Source organism: Barbatula barbatula (genome assembly GCF_947034865.1).
Source record: "Barbatula barbatula genome assembly, chromosome: 24".
NCBI classification, from domain to species: Eukaryota; Metazoa; Chordata; class Actinopteri; order Cypriniformes; family Nemacheilidae; genus Barbatula; species Barbatula barbatula.
The window spans coordinates 12,063,609-12,085,325 of NC_136787.1; the positions used below are offsets into that span (position 1 = coordinate 12,063,609).

Consider the following 21,717-nt stretch of genomic DNA (forward strand, 5'->3'; position numbering starts at 1 on the left):
ACACAGACCACAGGGTGAGCACCCCCTGCTGGCCTCACTACCACCTCTTCAAGCAGCAACCTAGTATTTCCCCACAAGCTCTCCCATCCAGGTACCGACCAGACTCAACCCTGCTTAGCTACAGTGGGCAAGCAGTCTTGAGCTACAGGGTGATTTGGCTGCCAGCAACTATATACCTCTGACGACATAGTTATGTATATAATATTGTATTTCTGTCAATAGATCCTCCAAACAATTACACATCGGCCCTATAAAAGTGTTGGGAGTTAGTTATCTTTTCTTTTCCGTTTGAAAATAACAAGCAATTTAGTGATTTTAAAGCAGGGTTGTGTATTCCTGTGACAATATACCCTTACTTTATATACCCCCAATATTCTCCTACCCTTACCCTAACAGGTACATTATATCTGAGGGGAAAGGTCCATAATCTATTAATACAAAATCAAACATAATAAATGCTCTGAACATACAAAACATTTTATTTAGTGCAGCTTCTTAAATGTACAACAAATAATAAACGGGCATGTAGCAGGATAAAATGCATATACTGTACAGTATATATATATATGTTTTTATATATATATATAAATATATATATATATATACATTTATATTTCACTCCAGTATCCATTAGATCACATAGTTCCATATTAATAGTTAATATATGTAGCCACACAACATGCAGCGTCCACTTTCTTCCATGCATTAATTATGCGCAAACAAAAGAAAATTTTGAGTAAACTTATAACCAAGGGTTGATGCCTAACCACCGAGGACTATGAATTAGATTTCAACAGAAATTAATGTTCACCCATGACTGATTTACTGATGCTCATTTAGCCCTGTTGAAGCAATAGATGTTTTTCTTGCTTGGTTTTATTACAGTTCTCTTTACAAAAAAACAGCAAAGGCCGGGGGAGGGGACCGAAATATTACAAGGTTTATACTGATCAATAACTTAGATTTGAGTTTTTCTCCTGGATTCCCGAAATTAGAAGAGAACTCATACATAAAACTTAAAAAATAGACAAAACGTACACACACATGAAAAGCAAAAACAATTAAAGAATGGGCTTCAAATACTCCTATGTGACATTCATTCTTTCAGTTTTCTCAACCATTTTATCTTACTTTTGAAAAACTCAAAACAGACTAATGACATCTTTGGTGTGCAGACAGACAAAACTCAAAATATGTTTAATTGGTAAAACTGTGTCGCGGAAAGCTCAAAAATAAAGATGCGAGAGCCATCGTGGTTCCCCTAAGTGACACAACAATGAACCGCTGCATCAAAAAGGCTATGCTGAAAGACTTTTATAATATGTTTAAAAACTTTGGGATTCTGTTTCTCTATGCCGATAAATGGATCTTACAAGCTGCTATTGTCATGTCGTAGCTGACTCTGCACTACTGACTTAGCATTCCTAGGACAAAATGGATCAAAACACAAAAGTAGGTGTTCTAGAAGTTTCTCATAGAAGAGGCAAAGACCTACAGTAAGAGACAACCACAGCTCTGTATGCTACACATGGAAATGGGGATTGCCCACAAACGCAGGACCCCACATCAGTGAGATGGCTTGATTTGTTTGTCACAATTTTGACCTGCAGAAGATTGTACAGTGTAGATTTTCTTGGAAAGATTTCACAATTGAGTCACAATTGATCACAGTGATTTCAGGAAAAACTTGCCAGCAACCAGCTAAGTGTTTTGCCGCACTCTTGTAAACACATTTGTGCTGTTTAGTTGATGGTAGAGTCCAGCAGCCATACAGCAGAAGATCGCAGTTGTGCCCGGCAGTTATGTTGACTCGTTCTGGCTCAAAGTCTTGCCGCCGTTGAGCATGGCCGAGGCGCTCCGGCTCTTGGTCGGGGTGCCGCTTCCCGAGCGAGACAACTCGGTCAGATCGTGGAGTGAAGGCTCTCTGTACATAGCAACTACAGAGGGTAGACACAAAAGTAACAGGTCTCAGTGAGTTTCATGAAGTTTTGGTGCCCACGTGTTCATGTGCTTGACCACTGACTTTATTATATCAGATCAATAATCTCCAATTATCACCACAAAAACAACTAACGGCAATAAAAACGGAGCTAGACTGATATCAGATAAGTTTGGGTTTAATCTAATTGCAAGCTCCCAAGCTCATTTCAAACAGAGTCTACTTCTACACGCGTCACCCGTGACTGCACACAAACACCTGCAGTTTTGATGATTTCCCCTCTGACGTACTCAGACCTGAGAAGGAAATGGGACCACTTTAATTTAAGGAGTGAAAACCTGCATGTTTCTGTATATGCAGGTTTGTATGTTAAGAGAGTACAAAACAAGTGAGTACCTGAGTGCTTTAGATGATGCAGTGCTGCATGTTATCTTAATGTGATCAAGTAAATTGACAAGGAAATAGTCTGTGGTATAGGTATTCCATTATAAGCCTTACTTTCTTATTGTATGTATGCTTGAGAAGCCCTTATCTTACCTATATGCAGATCTTTATACCTTTAAACCCGGATATGGGAGATAACTTGAATTCATGTGTCGTGTCAGTAACTTCATACATAAATCTGTTAAAGCTCATGTAGTTATGCATATGTTCAGTAAATGTACAGTATATACAGTATATGTCTAATCCTACTTTTTGGATTGAAACACTATATTATTTTATACACAGCTGTGGAAAAAATGAAGATACCATTTCAAAATCATTTTCAGTTTTTCTGAATTTCCTATTTAAAATGATATGTTTACTACCAACTATATTAAACTACCAACAATATTTCTCCTAAATTTCAAATAATTGTTAACAGGTCCAAATATCAGAAAAGATGCTCTGTATAATTTTAGACCTCAAATACTCACGTTTAAGCAATACAACAGATATATTTGTACATGTATTTAGGAAAGGTTGAAAGTGTATTTTTTTTGATAACCTCAATCTTAACCTCGATCTTTTGTGTGATAACCTCGTCTTTCACATTGCTGTCGGATGCCTTTATGTCACTCCTGAGGTTTAATTTTGGACTGGAATGACCACAAAACATCTAGAAAGGATGATTAAATGAAAATTTGCAATGGTCTCTCAATTTTGTCTGTACGTGTTGGCCATGGTGCAGGGAGCACGTTTCTGTTTCAGCACCAATCAACTGCTGAGCCGTACACATTCTGGAAATCCAACAAGCTACTTGTAATTCATGTGCTACAATTGACTAATATCTTCTCAGCAGAAAGTAGATATTTTTAGAAAGCTATCAGCCGGAGGAACGGTATAGGAGACACTTGAACGAACCTTTGAGAGGTTTGGGGATGAAGTGGGCAGCAGGCTTGGTCTTCTTTACGTGGTTGCCCTTCATGATTTGACCTTCTTTGTTGAGACCCAGGTACCAGGCTCGACCTGACTGCTGCTGCCGATAGATCATTGATGAGTAGGTCACGTAATAGTTCTCAAACACGGACTCTTTAAATTTGCACTCTGGCGTGAAGTGCTCCTGTGAGAGTTAAATGGGTTAGGAAGACAACAGAAAAATAATCAGTGGGGAAAGAGGGAAAGAAAAACATTTGTGTGCGTGGACTTATTTGCAGATAAAGAGTGTGTGTGTAAAAGGGAGTGAGAGTGAGAGAGAGAGACCACAGTGCAAAAATTAAGTTGTCCTACTCAGTATCTTTTCCATAAAAACTATTTAGGCGGCGATTTCCATTAAAAACGTATTACTCTTGCTAGCTTTCGAACCCCGAAAATGGAGACTTTTGGACACGCTGCAGACCCCGTTTTAGTTTGAAAACTTTGGGGTAGGGATTCTGTATAAACAAGGGAAAACTGAGAATTTAGAATATGCATGCGTGGTTGCCCACATTCGCTTATAGATTGGGTCGTCTGTATTATTGCGTTTGCTTCCCTGATTCATTAAGCCCCTGTCATGTGATTTTGGGTCTTTTTTCCACATTTTAAAATAATGGTAAACAGATCATAACTCATTTGTGGTATAAAACAAATGTAACTGTAATTGAATTACAGAATGTGTTAAATTGATAAGTTTTCATTCATCTTGTAAATATATACAGTATATATAAGGTAAATGTAACTCAGGTTGATATTTCTGTAACAATTTAAGATGAAAACTTGGCTTCTACATGGTTAAAATGGTCACATTTTATATATTTTCCTACAACAACTGATCTTACATACTGTAAATAACCATCATAAATATATTAGAAGGTCCAGTGTATGGAATTTAGGGGCATCTAGCGGTGAGGAACCAACAGCTCTCCCCTCCCCTTTGAAGCACTACGGTGGCTGACACAGAACTAAGATGACGTCACGTTTTCACTTTTTTGCCAAAGGAAATAGCGTATTTATGAAACGCGCTCTGTAGAGCAGTTTGTCGGTTTAGGGACAACATGGTGAATTCCATGTAGGGGACCCGTGGTGAGTATATCAAAAAGCTAATTCTAAGGTAATAAAAACATAACGCTTCATTATGTAAGGTCTTTAAACACCTCTGAAGACATCGTTTTTACTGATCAACAAGGCAAAAATAATACGTATTTTCTACTGTGTAGTGAAACAAGATAAAGCAGTGAAGAGACAGAGACAGATTTGAGGTAAATTCCTCTAATTGGAACCCTAATAAACGCTCTAACCAGCGTGGCACGTCGCCCTGTGTACTCTCCCTCCTGTTTGTGAAGCAGATTGATTATCATTATACTCCAGAGTCCTGAAATACTTTGACTCATTCTTGTGGATCAATACATTCGTTCTGGAGAAAAAAACCTCTCAAAACCAACAAGAAGCGTACATGGCACGGCCAAATAACATGGGTGCGAGTTTGAGTATCCCTGTGGGTGGAGAGTCAGACACAAGCCCACACAGGTATACACAAAGTAAAGTCTTTGCATTTGTGCATTATAAAAGAATGCAGTATTGCAGCAAATGGCTGGCCAAGAGTGTGAAAACCACATAGCAAATCTTTTAGGTTTCCACCTAATGTCAGCAATGTTACTAAAATTTACATTTTTCATTGACAGAAGAACTTGGCCCGGCACCAAATTATTCATCATAACACATTTATTCAAAGGACAGAGACACTCGCAAAACAAACTATGCATTAGAGTGTTATTGTCATCTCTTCATATTTAATATCTGCAGAGTATGTCCTGGACAGAGAGCGAATTCTGTGCGGTTTTTGGCGATGCATCGTTTCCCATGAGCATTCTATAGATAGTCTGAATAAAACGCAATTACATCAAGTGTGAATTATCTGAGAATTTTATGTGGAGGTGCTAACAAGCATGTCTAAATATGTTTATAATCTCTTATTTTAATACAGTTGGCCAATGCTTAAATAACTACGAAAAGCAGATAGTGTTTGGGCAGGAGTTGGATCTCATTAACACTATAAGTCCATTGATCGCTGCTGTCTGGGATCCAACCTGTAACCTTTAAGTTAGCAGCTTGGCTCCTCAGGCATGAGACTACTTGTATCCATGAAGCTGTCTAAAACATTGATTTAACCTAAATGAGAGTAGCAGGTGGCTCTTCAGACAGAAAGTGATGGTTTTCTGTAGCCCCACACTCAGTACTTTGTGGATATTATTAAAGACCCAGATTTTAAACTTATCTTTTTGCAAATCCACGTTCAATGAAATCGCTAAAGCAGAATCAGGGTATACTCACAGAGGTGTACAGGTAGCCTTCATTGTTCATGGCCAGGTAGAGTTTTGTCTGGACACCCTGTATGGCCACCACCCGTAGCCCAACAGGGATTAGGTTGAAAATAGCTGTGGAGGACAACAAAACAGCTTTGAACCCAAGGGAAATACGTGTGTAGGCCAAGTCATGTTTAAACACGTTATATTCAGCGGACGGACCATAATTGTTGTCTTCCTCCTTTGTACCGTCAATGGTCCCATCAGCCTGTAGTTGCAGATGAAAACCTTGGCGACTGTAGAGCTTGGTGACTATCCCCTTGAGCTGGGGCTCTGTGGAATCGAGAGAAGAGAATTTAGGAAGGGAGAGAGTGGACAGGAGAGGAGTGCAACAGGAAAATATACGAGCTGAAGGAGAAGAGAACATTCAGCACAAAGAAAACAGCTTGTGAAAGCCAAGAAATGGCTGTTGAAAAACCATAAAATGTGCATTGAGAGAACAATACTGGTGCCGACGGGGACGCAAGCATCTGCCAAGCATGCCTCAGTGTTCAGGTGATAGATAACTATCAGTGATGTCTGTTAGCTGATAACATGCAGCGGTACCAACGTTACGTAACTTTGAATGAACAACTGATGTGACATATTCAGATATCAGTAAAATTTGGGTTTTAGGCACAGTAATTTCCTCATTGTAAACAGTAGTAAATGTACAATGCAAATCAAATTATAATTAAATGATTCTTATTTGTTTATGTTAATTAATCATTTTTTTTATTATTTCTGTTGTTGTACTGTGATGTAATTTAGTCAGGTTGGATCAGGCAAATTAAATACCATTTTTCAGCTTCAATATAGATTTTGTTATTTCACTGCTATTTCACGTAGTGTTTAAGAGCATACATCCAACTGCCGCCAGTCTCGTTGGATTCTTTAAAAAACTAGATCAAAATGTCCTGTGTATAATTATAGCATTTATTATCAAATATTATTTTTGGGACTGAATGGTACTGATTAAAATACTGAACATAATAAAAGACCGACCATATCAAGTTGGAGCAAAATATTAAAAACAAACTGAAGTCAGCATATAGCCCAAAAAGTGGAATCTCTATCTCTTAAGTCAGATCTCAGACTGCATGATATATAACAAATGATAGTGCTGTGCGCCCTAGTGATATTGCAACATCAGCTCTAGCTGAAAGAGAAGCCAGTGCTCAAAAGCAATGAACTGTGAAATCCCTCTTGTTACTCTGCACAGTGGATTTAAGTCAAGTTTAAATTTCCTGCTACACCCCATTCCATGAATAACAGTATGGTGTTAAAACTCTTGTAGGGAAATGTTTAATAGAAAAAAATGACGACTATGGCAATGACGATGATCATGAAGATGATTAATGGATATGATTTTTGTAGTAAAGCCTGATAAGGAGAATGCACATCAGACCTGGCCGCCTTCTCTTGCGTTTCTTTGAGCCAAAGAGTTTGACGCGTGAGAACAAGTTGAGCCTGTTGGGTTTCTCGCAGTTCCCTATGCTCCTGTTGGGGCTGCTTGCGCAGCGGCCGGCATTGACTTTCTCTCGCTCCCTCGCCTGCCTCCTCTGCCGAATGAGGGAGCTGGCGATCGCTGCGGCGTTAGCCAGTTTGGCGTAGTGGTGTGACGACGCGTCCCAGATAAAAAATTACCTCTCACACACAGAATGTTGTGTGTGTTCGAGTCCTGTATGTTCAAAACATTGTCACTGATTAAACATAATCAATATTCCGTGAGGGACTGCGTAATTGTCATTTCAGAGGTACACTGTTTCCCCCACAGGGACCGAGCATTTCCAGAAAAGATTCACTTGGGTTTTAAACATTCATAGCAGCTAAACAGTTCTTTCAGCTGTTGTTGTTGTGCTCTGACATGGTGCAGCAGCTCCCGAACGGCAGCCCCACTTCTCTCCGGGGGGAATCTCTTCCAGAAAACCTTGCCTTTTCGTATGGATCTTTATAATAGCGCGTATGCATGAGAGAGAACCCAGTGCCATTGTGCCATGATCCAAACCTCCCTACTCCGAGAGTGTTTGGAGCACTAAGCCATGCACTGATTGAGAAAGATATGAGCACCTGTTACCACATCGCGTCTTGGGAAATTATTAAATATTTTCTTCTTGTGAGAAACAGGAGCGAGAAAGAGAGCGAGAATGGTGCCAAAAATGTCCAGCAAGAGGTCCCCGCCTTTCAATAACGCATCCTTTAATTGAAGTTGAGTGGATTAATCGGCGTCGCTGTTTATGTTTCCCCGGTGGTCTTGGCTGCTTCTCCTGGAGATGTGCTCAGCAGTAAAGCTCAGCATAGGTGCTAAATAGACTCGTCCCCATTACCCAAGACCGCCCAAAATATGGAAATTCAGAGGCGTGCGAAAAGCATATCTGGAATAATATTCAAAGCGCAGAAATGTGATTTTAGCAGTCTCCAGTGGTGTCAGCAATACGATCCGTGAATCTGTGGGAAAGAAGATCCCCTTCTGCTGGTGCGGAGATTCCTCCTCTAGTCTTTTCTCTGCAGCACGAACCTCATTCCACTCACAGTGGCTCCTGCAGCACAGATTCAGTGGGCTGCATGGTGACAGACAGCCCGAGAGACGTGACTGTTGTCTTCAACAAGGCGCCGTGTATTAACAACATCTAGTGAAATCAAGACCAGCCTGATTTTACAATACCTAATTGTCTAATTGCAGTGTGCACTTATAAAATGGGCAGCGCCTCTTCTTGTACCAATATTTGTGTGTTTTACTTTTTAAGCACGTTACGCAACACAATTCTAATGGCAATAGATTAAATGGTTTTGTCTCTGTAAATTGTATACATTCTTAGACAGCATTAAGAATGCCTTCTCTTCTCAAAGAATAACAGCACAACGAAAATATGTGTTACATAATATATTTCTTTGAGTTTTAGAACATATAGTAAAAGATCGGCGGTGCCATCTATTTTAAGGCGTAGAGGAAAATACATGATTTCCACAATACACACCTTAATTACATTAATTTACTGTAAAGCATAATCTGTTTCAGGCATGGTTAACGAAATCGTACTTTGATGGAAACAACTAGAAAACTGTCGACCCACTTGAGATCAAGTTTAATTGGACCGTAGCAAATTTCAGTACCACGGACAGCGCCGAAGAAAATAGTCCTAATGATAATCTGTGTTAATAAAAACAAAACCATTTAAACATGCCATACGCGCAATATATAATTATTTTTAAAGTAATACGTCATGCATTTGTGCACATGACTAAAGGCTCCAACTGGCCAGATATCTCAAAATGTACCTGATACTGATCTTCTTAAAGGAAACGCCTGCATGCTACGCATCCAAAGATGGCTTTTACTCTTTCGCACTTCTTCACTGTGTGCAAAGCAAGTAAAAGGGCGTTCCAAACTTTCAACAAATTCTCATGAGTATTCTGTCCATTAAAAGATCGCGGCCCCGTAATCATAGCAGATCATTATCGGCGATATTGACAAACCACCATGAGTTTGGGGCGCCTCATCAATGATTCATTAGATGCATTTGCTATATTGCCAACACTACCGTTCTCTTCAGGGTCATTCATAGCAAGAAGAGGGTAGCGAAAATCTTTCAAGCGAACACTGTTGTGATAAATGAATCCTAATCACGAATCATGTTTCTTTCTCTCACTCGAGGATTTACTTAAACGTTGCACTGTAAAAAAAAAACGTTATTTTACAGGTAATATTCTGTATTTTTTTACAGAATTTCCCCATTTTTTCATTAAACAGTAAAATGCTGTTGTTTAACAGATATTTGCTGTAATTAAAAGTTTTACCATTAAAATGACAGTGTTTCATTGTAAATAACAATTACATAAAAATTATGTTTTTTAAAGGCATTTCATACTATTTTTACAGATTAAAAATTTATTTTTACAGAAAATTACAGTTAATTTTTACAGATTTAAAAGATGTATTTTTACAGACAATTATTGTAAATGTTTTATTGATTATTTTCCTGTTCCGGACAAAAATGTATGTAAAATTACATAAATCAGTGAATTGAAAGTGTTTTAAATGTATCCCCCTTGAGAATGTTCCCCAGGAATAACTTTCTCCAGGGTGCAATGTCTGTTAATATAATAATAGCACATTATAGCAAACTCCAAATGAACTATATTATTTTTATAAATTATCAACAATGTAAAATGTGGTTTATTTAGGGTTTCACCATGCCCTGGCAAGCAATGCCTATGTCTCCTGGATCAAAGTTCAGAGCTTAACTTTTTGTTGTCCATGGTTCCTTCAATGATTTATTATAAAATTTACAATTTCAAATTTCAGAACTTAGACAACTCCATATTTCTGAAGCATTTTATTCATACAAAACATTGTATTACGCCAGCATCAATCATAATTTGACAGATCATCTCTTGTTTACTGTGCCATCTACCAGGGCTGAGTTCATGCAAGACAGTAATGCATGGGGCAAAGCATCCCTAACACACTTAATTATCCTACCCACAGTTCTCAGAGATTTTAATTTATCCAGTGCAGCAAGTGATAACAAAGTTCGTAATCATAATCATAAACACACGATAATCATAAAGCACAAGTAATTTTTTACTACACTCTTGTTTTTTTCAGGCTGTTAACCTAGTGACTAATGAAACCGAAGTCTCATACATTAAATTATCTCGTATGAAATTGCTTTGTCCATGTTGAAAATAGGGTGGATGTAGTGAAGTATGGGGCCAACAGTCATACGGGAGCACCAACAGAATCTTTCCCTGTGGAATTTTCCAGATAGCCTATGTTTTACACGTGCACAGAAAAACACCAACAAATCCTAATGGTTAAACTATATATAACTATATAACTATATATATAAAACATATTGCTACTACGTATTTGCACATATATATAAAAATTGTTATTGTAACTTTTGTTGAAAAATATTTCCACAGAATAATGAAAATAATATTATTCTACTTTCAACTCCATACAACTATTTAACATTCACACGTTTATTCAGATGCATCTTGTTGTTTGTGTGCGACACAGATTCAAATTTGCCGCCAATTCCCGCCCACAACGTCGAATGTGTCATAGGTCATAACAGCCGAAAGAGCAATGATTTGGTCACATGTTTTAGACATTTGAATTGACAAACGGTTGTCAGAGACGTCTTCTCAACGGGTTTGCGCGGGTGTTTTCAATTCAATGCTTTTAGGTGAGCCATCCTCGGATATCATCGAGCTGCATTGGCATTTTGGAATAAGGAATGTAATGTTTTCTCCTGCGTTTCGAACGAAGGTAAGAGTGTTTTCAGCGCGATATAAAAAGTATACATTTGTAACTGGTGTGAAATATTTGAATAGTTTTCCCCCTATATTGTATAATTTTCTTGAATTTACTTGTTATACTACTTTTGTTTTCTGTTTTATAATTCAAATGGATTAATGAATCTCACACAATTTTGTTCATATTACTGTTCACAAGTAAGAGAATATAACGTTAAATTAAAGGAACTTTTCTTCGAGTCTTCGTTTAGAGTGGGAGCGTCATCGGTGAAACATCGCGGGGTTTCTCCATACGACGTGCGATCGCATGCACGTTGTTTTTCTCGAGGACGTTTCTCTGGTAAGATGAGTTTTATTGTCCAAATGCAAGTTTTTGCTCCAGTGTGATTTAAGTGATAACAGCATTTGATCGTGTGGATTGTGATGAAGTGTTTAATTGTAATAAGATTATGAAATTCATAATGTGCTTATAATTATACTATTACGCCCAGTGTCTACAGGAGAGCGTGAGAGAGAAGCCATTGCCCCGTTGATCCACTGATGATGTGGTCTGTTAACAGGTATGTTGTTTGATTAGTTAAATTTTATGAAAGAAAATAGATCTGGTTGACTGTTAATAAACATGTATTGTACATAGTGTTTTAAGAATCCATTTGAATGATTCGTGCTGTGCATGACGCACGTGGTGAGGCCTGCACATGGTGTAGGTTCTAAATGTAGTGAATGTTTCATTTGGATGATAGGTATGGCATTGTAATTGTTTCATTAGCATAATAAATCATTTGCATATTCTAGTCTTAAAGCGATAGTTCACCCTGAAATTAAAATTAGCCCATGATTTACTCACATTCTAAGTGTATATAACCTTTCAGACGAATACATTCATATTAACAAATGCCCTGGCTCTTCCCAGCTTTATAATGGAAGTGAATGGGTGTAAAAGTGCATCTATCCGTGATAAAAGTGAAACTCTGGATGTTTTCGTTCACTTAGATCTGTTACACACGAAAGCTATGAAAGGTAATTTTCAAAATTCTATAATGGGGCACTTTAATATAACTCCGATTGTATTTGTCTGAAAGATGAATGTCATATACACCTAGGATTGCTTGAGGGTGAGTAAATCACAGGCTAAATGTCATTTTTGGGTGAACTACCAATGCCATACAAAATATCCATGTCTTTCGTTTCTCAGTGGAAGAAAAATAACGTTTTTTTTTAGGAAAACATTTCTGGACTTTTCTTCACAGAATGTAGTTTAATGGCACCCAATGTTTCTCAGTTCATATCCATGCAGTTTCAAAGGTCTTTGAAGTGCTTCAACGGGCTCAGCACGATACCAGCTGAGGACGAGGGGGTTTTCTAGCGAAACGATCGATTATTTTTATTATAAAAAAATTATATACTTTATATACAATAGTTTAAATTGAGCTCAAGACTGAAGAAGCCGGGAACTACATCCTCATGCTTGGATGGCACCGGCATTGTACCCATATATATAAGTTCAGTTTGTAAACAGTGGTGCGGTACTTCCGCACGTGCATGCGCCGTTGAGCATGATGTCGTAGTTCCCGGCTTATTCAGTCTTGAGCTCAATCCGAACTATTGTATATAAAGTATATAATTGTTTTATAATAAAAATAATTGATCGTTTCGCTAGAAAACCCCCTCGTCCTCAGCTGGTATCGTGCTGAGCCCGTTGAAGCACTTCAAAGACCTTTGAAACTGCATGGATATGAACTGAGAAACATTGGGTCCCATTAAACTACATTCTGTGAAGAAAAGTCCAGAAATGTTTTCCTAAAAAAAACGTTATTTCTCTTCCACTGAGGACAGAAAGACATGGATATCTTGGATGGCATTGGGGTGAGTAAACTTAAGAAATTCATTTTGAGGTGAACTAATCCTTTAATATCAATCATAACAGGTTGTTTCATACCCCTTTTCCACCAACAAGAACCGGGTGCTGGTTCAGACCAGCTCTGCCTTGGTGGAAAAGGGGTATCAGTGTTTACTCCATAATGAGTTTGTACATTTAAAAGAAGCTTAAACTAATCCATTACACCTTAAAGGTGCACTATGTAAGAGTCATTCATGGATAGGGGAAGTCCTAACCCTAAATTTAAATAGTATTTTAAAATATGTCCTCCTTTTGTGATTTCAGGTTATAGATAAACCTGTGCTTGTGGATCTACATCAGATGACCATGACAACCCAGGTGTGGAAATAGGGGACTGTTTTTAATCTGAAATCTGTGTAATCTATGATGAACGATTCTTCTGACACCATATGAATGCATACAGTCGTCTGGCAGAAGCTAGATAATTTTGATTATAAAGTTATAAATATGGATGCTTTTCTTACACAAACGCATCTCTTTGCTTCAGAAGGCCTTTATTAAAGGATTAGTCTACCTCAAAATGAATTTCTTGAGTTTACTCACCCCAATGCCATCCAAGATGTCCATGTCTTTCTTTCTTCAGTGGAAGAGAAATTAAGTTTGAGGAAAACATTTCAGCATTTTTATCAACACAATGGACATCAATCGCAATGCAGTTTCAAATGGCTGTGGACGTCAGGAATAGGGTCTTATTTAGCGAAACGATTGGTAATTTAAAAAAAAAACAGACACACAACATGTATATACTTTTTAACCACAATTATTCGACTTGTGCTTGTGTTGCACCTCGCTGGGCATTACGTCATCACGTTGGAATCGTCACCCGTCATGTCATTTATCGGTGTACTCCGGTTTAAAAAGGCAGGGAAGTGCGACAAATACCATCTCATTTTGTCCTCCAATTTCAAAATTCGTCCGACATCTTTTTTTATTTATTTAAAAGAAATTGCGACGTTTCCAACATGATGACATAATGCCTGGCGCGTTGCAGACCAGCACAAGACAAACATTTATATACTTTTTAACCACAATTGTTCATTTAAAAATGAAAAAAACTGTTTCGCTAGATACTTTATGACCCTATTTCTCAGGTGCGATCGTGCACATCCCTTGAAACTGCATTGATTTGGATTTCAACATTTTGGTTGCGTTTGAAGTCCGTTGAGTGGAGAAAAGTCCTGAAATGTTTTCCTCAAACTTAATTTCTTTTACACTTAAGAAAGGCATGGATATCTTGGATGGCATTGGGGTGAGTAAATTATCAGGAAATTAATTTTGAGGTGAACTAAATCTTTAACCCCCCCAGAGCCCTGTGATTGTTTTTATGATGGATAGATGCACTTTTATGGACTTCAAAACAGAAGCACCTGTTCACTTTAGCTAACCCTTTAAAAAGTATTTTTAACTCTGGACCAAGAAAATGTTTCAGTAATTGCTTTAAAAAAACAGAAGTTCACTAATATCTGTCTGGAAATACAGGAAGGCATTTCCTACTCTATGGGTATGCTTTTCTTTGAGAACCATGATAAAAGTAGCTTTGGTATGATTTAACTGTGAGCATCACCTTACAGTGTCAGTAAATTTGTAAAATAAATTTAGCAGATATTCATTCATTGATTCTTCTGGCTGAAATGTTAGTGTCTTAAAAAAAGTTACCATCAAAATAGCAAAAAACACTCACTCACTCTCACTCACTCATACGGATAGTGAAAACACGTTATTTAGACCCATGCATAGTTCAAAATATTGTGTATTTTAATTCCTTTAAATGTTTTTATTTATCCATTAAAACATTTTATTTGACAATCACTTAATTATCATAATGTAGCTATTTTTTCATGCTCTGCTTGTATTTCTACTGTCCAATTAACATTAAACGTTTGTTTGCAATTCACTAAAATGACTGTTCTGTTTTATTGGAGGTACCCATTACATTTTTATAGATTTTGTTTTACTGGTAGAAACAACATTTCTTAGTTACTATACATTAGATTGGCTATATTTTAACACAAAATATTGTTTCATATAACGACAACTAAATACCTTAATTTACAGATTATGTATGTAGCTAATTTTAAGGTATTTTTAACGTACTATGATTATTTTTGCAATGGCCAATAATTTTAAATATATTTATGTAATATTTTTGTCTTTGATTTTATGTACTTATTGGGGTTTTATCGATTGTTCTTAGTTCTTTTACAAAGATAAACTGTATTTTGAAATTAACAAATAAAAGCCATATATTCACAGAGATTAACCTAAAAGGTAGTTGTTTTTTAATGTATTTTCACATAATAATTACGTTTTCTTACATGTCTTTTTACTTATTTTACAAAGATAAACTGTATTTTGAAAGAATATTACTGTATAAATACAGAGAAACTTGATAAAGTAACAAATAAAAGCCATATATTTACAGAGATTAACCTGAAAGGTAGTTGTTTTTAATGTATTTTCACATAATTATTACGTTTTCTTACATGTCTTTTTACTTATTTTACAAAGATAAACATTATTTTGAAAGAAAATTCCTGTATAAATACAGAGAAACTTGATAAAGTAACAAATAAAAGCCATATATTTACAGAGATTAACCTGAAAGTTAGTTGTTTTTATTGTATTTTCACATAATTATTACGTTTTCTTACATGTCTTTTTACTTATTTTACAAAGATAAACTGTATTTTGAAAGAATATTACTGTATAAATACAGAGAAACTTGATAAAGTAACAAATAAAAGCCATATATTTACAGAGATTAACCTGAAAGGTAGTTGTTTTTAATGTATTTTCACATAATTTATCTGTTTTTCTACAGTTAAATAACAATTATTTACAGTAATACACTGTAATTAAATGAATTATGACTGTAAAATATTCTCTGTATTTTTACGGTTTTTGCATGTAATTTTGAAAAACATTCTTTTACTGTAATTTGACGGAATACGTCTGGCAACTTTGCTGCCAGAGATTTACCGTTTTTTTACGGGTTTTTTTTTTACAGTGTGTGCTTGAGGGAGCAAATGGGTGAGCTGAATGAAGACGCGGCGCATTGAGGAGGAAATTAAATTTAAATGCCATAAAAGAGCTGCAGAAATATCAGCTGTCTGTCTGAATTGTAAACAATTCAGTATCGTTGACAAAATGGCATCAGGAAAAACAGCAGGCCGACAAACACAATCAATTTAGATACAAAGTCCTGCTTTATACTTAATATCACTCTTGTAAATAGAAATGTCAGAGATCTTGCTGGTATTCAATTCCCAAAAACCAAGAACAGTTTACAGACAGTTCAGCAGAAGCAGCCGCAGCTCCTGCGTCACTGCACACTGTTCAGAGAGAATAATGAGATATAATGAGGAAACAGCATTTTTCTCAAACGAGGATATTAAATTAGTCTGGCTTTCCTTCCTGTTATGTGTTGTACCAACATGCGACCTATATTAACCTTATGTATTCAGTATGATAAATCTAAGATCATATCACAGCCATACAAGTGTTTTCTCGTTGTGTTTAGTGCACACTTGGACATAAAATAAAGTTAGCCTATTTTAGATCATGTTATACCATTTTGTATTTCTTTACAGATAAAATAGCTGATTATTTTGCATTAAACAAGCAGACAGCAGTGAGAATTCCATCTACAGAGTTAATCAGTAACCAGGATTAATAACTATGTACAATTGTAATAATAAACTGTTGAACCAAATTGATAGGGCCTATTAGAGTCTGCATTTACAAACTCACTTTAATCCTTGATAACAGACATAACAGAGTCACAACTTTTGTTCATGTGTACGGTTTACAAAATTCAAAAAACCTCCTTGATGTACTTTCGTAGTTAAAAACCAGAAATAAATAAACAAAATATAAATTAATCTGGAATAACATTGCAAATGGAGATGGCCACTTATCTGATGATAAATAAACCAGTTGCTGAAGGTAGGACTATTGTCTAAACAAAAGACTAGAAAAAATGAATCATCCCTGGTTTACTCTAGGGGGCTGGTATTCAAAAGCAGTCAATTATGCTTTAGATTTGACCTTGTAAACCTGTGTTTTTCAGCTGAGAAAGAGAAAAAAACAACCCCACCCTGACAAAGATGATCTGACAAGCTACCACTAGATGGTGCTAAGAGACTACAAGGAAATACTAGGCTCACCTCGACAATGTGGCTATGAAATTGGAAGAACAATCAAAGCATGCTGGTTGTGCTGGTTGAGAGATGAGGGCATACTAAACATTTTATGCCAGTGGTTCTCAACTGTTTTGGTATTACTAAAAATATATGTTATATATTAGTAACAAAATTGTAAGAAAAATCTTCTAGCTTTATCTCATTTTAATTTTAATTCATGTTAAGTCATCTAAAGGAGACCTTGGAAGTGTGTTGTGAACCCTGGTTGAGAAACTCTGGTTTAGGTTATGGTCACACAGGCAGAAAAAACAGGCATATAACATTTCTCTTTGGTTTGAAAGTACCACCTTTTCTAATTTTGTTGTCTGTGATCAATGTATTTTCCTCAATGAAGAAACACCCATTGCACAAGTTCCAATCATTTTAAACCTGAGCAAATTGTAACTTACAGTTCAAACGATTGTATTATTAAATAAGATTTAATTAAAACAAAATCCTTTGTGTGAACAAAGCCTTACACCGTGTCTTCACTGGACTTGTCCGTGGGTAAATAATGTGAGTATTTACACTGGCAAACATTTGTGTGACATCAGCATTGAAATTAAAGTGCACATTTATAGGTGCTGTGAAGGCAGAACCGATAAACCTTTTATATTGGCAAACCTTCAATATTTTCTTTTTTCTTTAGAATGAAGAAGTTCCAAAACGGACAGCAAAAGAGTTCCTGACATTTATTATGAAATGGTGAGTTTTCTTTCTGATCTACTTCAAAAGACTGACTTGACTCCTCCCGCAAGAGAATGTACTCCTTGCCATCTTGAACTGTGTATACTTGAACATAACGATAGAACAGAAAGTATTAGTAAAGTAATGGTATGACAAAATCTAAACATCATGTAAACATCATGTAACAAAGAGACGCATGCAAGGGTGCACATACACATGTACACAGTAGGGAAGAGAGAGGGTCACAAACAGCTCATAAGTTAGCAAAGATGATACTGACATCTGGTGGCAAAGCCACAGATGTAAAAGTGCATGGTGGTTTTTAAGGAAATGTTCACCAAGAATAACTTGTATGCCATAAGCTGTGATTTCCTTTTGGATACAGAAACAGAATAATAGTAGCAACAACATGAGAGAATTTTTGGGGAGAACTACAGCTATTGCTTTACTTTTTGATCTTCCTGTTTTAAGAAATAACAATATTTTTACGGTTTCTATAAGATCATGTCATGTTTTACAAAAGATAAATATTCTTTTTAAGAACAGAACTACAATGTGTTAGCGTACAGTATCTAAGCTATTGTAATGATAGGCATACTAAATGCCAAACAAACGGCAAACAACAATACAACAGGTTTTTACCATATCACTGCTGTCTTTCTAAAACCTTGTATCTCCATATTTCTTAATTTTTAATGTTTGTCATAAATCATTATTAGACACCCTTTATGTTTATCACTGGGTTTTGCAAACTTCTAACCAATACAAATGTTTTAAAAGTGCTTGCAACTTTGACAACAACACACTATATATTTTAAAAAGTACAGTGTTTTTTCCATTTCCTGAAAACTAATTTGGAGATCCAAGGTTTTGGAAGGAGAACGACGATATATGGGTAGATACATACTGCCAAATACTGAAAGATTTCCATTCGTTCTGTTAGAGTCTTGTTTATAGACCACTTCACAAGATGTAAACAATGGTCCAGAAGTACTTCTGGTTTAATTTTTATGTATTTGATTTTTAAATCTTACATTTATAATTAAACCTTATAGGTATCGGCAGAAGATTTTGGTTCGGTTAAAAATGTTCTGTTGGCTGTATTCTGTTCAAATATTTGTGTTAAAAAAATTAAACAGGACGTTGGATCAGTGTTGCTTACATTTTTCGAAGTGGTCTATACTTGTGTATAGGAGCCCCTTAAAAAAAGTGTTTCTTGGCTTTTAATCATAGGGGAACCACTTTAAGTGCTATATACTGTAGAACCATATCTTGGTGCTTCAGTAGTTCTTCAGAGGTTCTTCAGCGGATATTTGGGATGACTAAGGTGCTATGGATCTATAGCACTTAAAGAGGTTCTGTTATGATTACGAGCCATGAACCATTTTTAGTGCTATATAGCACCATTTTTAAGTAGCATCTTAGATTATGAATATGTATGTTTTCCAAGTTTTATTGCAATGCTTAATCACTGGAGCAGCCCAGTGTTACCGTCAACCTCTCTCAGTCTATCATATTATACCTTCTAATCAACTAAAAGATGGGCACAAAAGGTGAAATCCAATAATAAAACAGTTGCTAGGCTGCTAGGTATAAACTGTTTCATTAAAAAAAGAAGCTTAATGCTCCCTTGTTCAAGCTGAATCCCTGCTGGTCTTTTAAACAATTAAAAGCTATGCCTTTTTAATGACCCCTCATTTTGCATTGCCTCAGAGTTGATGCTTTTGACTTTCCATGACGTAATAAGCTTTAATGAATTTTTACTCTAACAACTTGATCAAATGTAATCCTTTGCAGAACCATTACTCTGGAGGGTTAGGGGATGAAATACTTAAGACCCAACTAACCAGCCACACACATAATGCTCAGACGTCCATTTGAGTGTTGGTTATATATTTATATGATACAGTATAAAATATGCTTTAAATATCAGCGAGGGGACCACCGTAGATACAAAATAAGCACACATCTCCGCTTTATACAGCATGCTATGCATTTTTTATGAGGCAGCCTCTCTCCGCCTCTTTGTCACCATGGCAATACCCAGCCTACATCTGTGAACTGAAGCGCGCATAGTGCTTCGTCTATCTATGCCCGTTTTGTCAAGAAAAATAAACAAATGCATACAAAACCCTGACAATGTGCATTCAGCTTACTTTGTGTTAATCTAGCAGTAACGCGTTTGCCAAGCGCGTGAAGAGAAAATAGAGACGCGCTCAGCTTTTACAGTAGATTTAAAGTGACCGCACGATATCTGTTGTGATCACAAATAAGCATCTCACGCACTTGCAGGTTTTGCGCTTATGCAATTGAAGTTATTCTATGTGACGCCGTTGCTGATAGGCAACTAACTATTAGGCAGCTAGCGAATAATCTTTTTTTTATTCGTGCATTGGTCTATCGCCTGGAAACCACCTGAACCATAAATAGCTTTTATCGTGCGTATTCCTTTTTTTAAATAGACCAAGTTTACGAGAATACACGAAGAGGGAAAAGGCAGATGGACACTGCGATGGGAAAGGCTATGCGATGTCTTACCCTTGGTTGCATCCTTGTCTTCTTTAATCTTGAGTAATGCTTTCCCGCTCATAGATCCCAGTTTTGAAGCAAAATTCCAGACGATAACTCAAACCAAATAGGTCCGATCATTAAAAACTGGCTCTTCTATTCAACAGTGGCCAACTCCTTAAAGGAACTACCTTTTCACTCAAGAGCGCTGTTTAACAGAGAAATTCTGATTGTTTTATATTTTATACCACGTTTTTGTATATACATTGTTAAACAATACATTTTCCAAACAAACAAATAACCTGGAGAAGGAATGTATTTCATGCCATTGATTTTCAATAGTGTAGCTGATCCTTACCGTGTATCTCTGGCAGTTACGCATAGCGCTCCGCTTTGTTTCACATGACAAAAGGAAGTAAAGCCAGATGTGAAAAATATTTGTAAAAAGGAGGATAAAACTGAAATATGTCTTAGAAACCGTTATCACCTTTCACACTTCCTTGTGTCGTAGTTTAATAAGTCCTGGTTGCAATTTGAGCGCGTGTGATGCGCGCTCCTGTGTGATATCAATGAAACCACATGGCGGTGTATCGCAACTATTGCGTTGTGAAGCCCTGTCCCCAAATTTCAACACGTGATGAATGACGTCGGCCACCATTAGTGATTCAGACAGATTCATCAAACATTACGCAGGACGTTAACGAAAGATCATTCTTTAGTTTCCTTTGACAAATTTCAATAGATCGTGTTGTGAATCAGCCAAGTTTTTTAAATTGAAAAAATATAAATTTGATATGTCAACCCAATTCAAAATGAGCAAGGCCTGTATTATTCAACATCAAAACATTTAGTTTGATTATTTGTACTGTGCTTGTGTTTATTCAGGATATCTGTATATGCATAGAATGAAAGTTATCTTGCTACAATATTTTTACATTTTCCCATCTTAAAACAACATCAATTATGTAGATTGTACTTTCTGTTTGACTGGCACAGAGAACTCAAGAGCCGGTTATATAAAAGGGTCCATTTGAAGTCAGTGCTGTTGTGTGATGAATAGCTGAGTATGAGCTATAAAATTGAAAATGAAAAGTTTTTATTTGACTGGTTCTTTATATGTTTAGTATAAGATACCACCAAACAGCCATTATGTAGTTTCTGTTGTGAAACTGATGTTGACTCATTTACCCTAAATCACCAAAGCAGATTACCCTGGATTTGTCAATATTTGCCGTGTTACAAGTCTCAAAATTTTGTAAGTCACTTGAAGTTCTCTGACGTTCTCTGCCATGCATGACGTCAGAACGTAGAACGTAGGTTTATGGACATATTAATACACAAACTGTAATAATATGTATATGACGTGGCGTTTGATGTGTGACAAAATACATTCTTCAAACATTCGATCATTTTGTCTTTTTAACCTGACACTGTACAAAACCCTTTTAATAAAAAGAAAACATTAAGATCAACAAACAACCCTGCAGGTGCAGACAA

The 21,717-nt window shown here is 36.5% G+C and overlaps 1 protein-coding gene and 1 long non-coding RNA gene across 3 annotated transcripts; one reads left to right on the forward strand and one right to left on the reverse strand.

The window, feature by feature from the left end:
- Window positions 1-868: 868 nt before the first annotated feature.
- On the reverse strand, window positions 869-20,809 carry fgf13b (fibroblast growth factor 13b). Its single transcript, XM_079448983.1, has 8 exons — window positions 20,708-20,809; window positions 20,579-20,611; window positions 20,251-20,428; window positions 17,650-17,817; window positions 5,863-5,973; window positions 5,669-5,772; window positions 3,284-3,482; window positions 869-1,937 (listed from the first exon to the last, which is right to left on the reverse strand). The coding sequence occupies exons 3-8, from the start codon at window positions 20,300-20,302 to the stop codon at window positions 1,801-1,803; spliced, it is 771 nt and encodes a 256-aa protein (XP_079305109.1). The 5' UTR covers window positions 20,303-20,428; window positions 20,579-20,611; window positions 20,708-20,809; the 3' UTR covers window positions 869-1,800.
- LOC306889728 lies at window positions 10,785-14,653 on the forward strand. Of its 2 annotated transcripts, none has more exons than XR_013786224.1 (4): window positions 10,785-10,957; window positions 11,196-11,284; window positions 11,436-11,504; window positions 13,109-14,653. It is a non-coding gene; the product is annotated as an uncharacterized lncRNA (long non-coding RNA). The 2 variants fall into 2 exon arrangements; XR_013786225.1 differs by having other exon boundaries at window positions 10,786-10,957; window positions 11,170-11,284.
- Window positions 20,810-21,717: the final 908 nt, after the last annotated feature.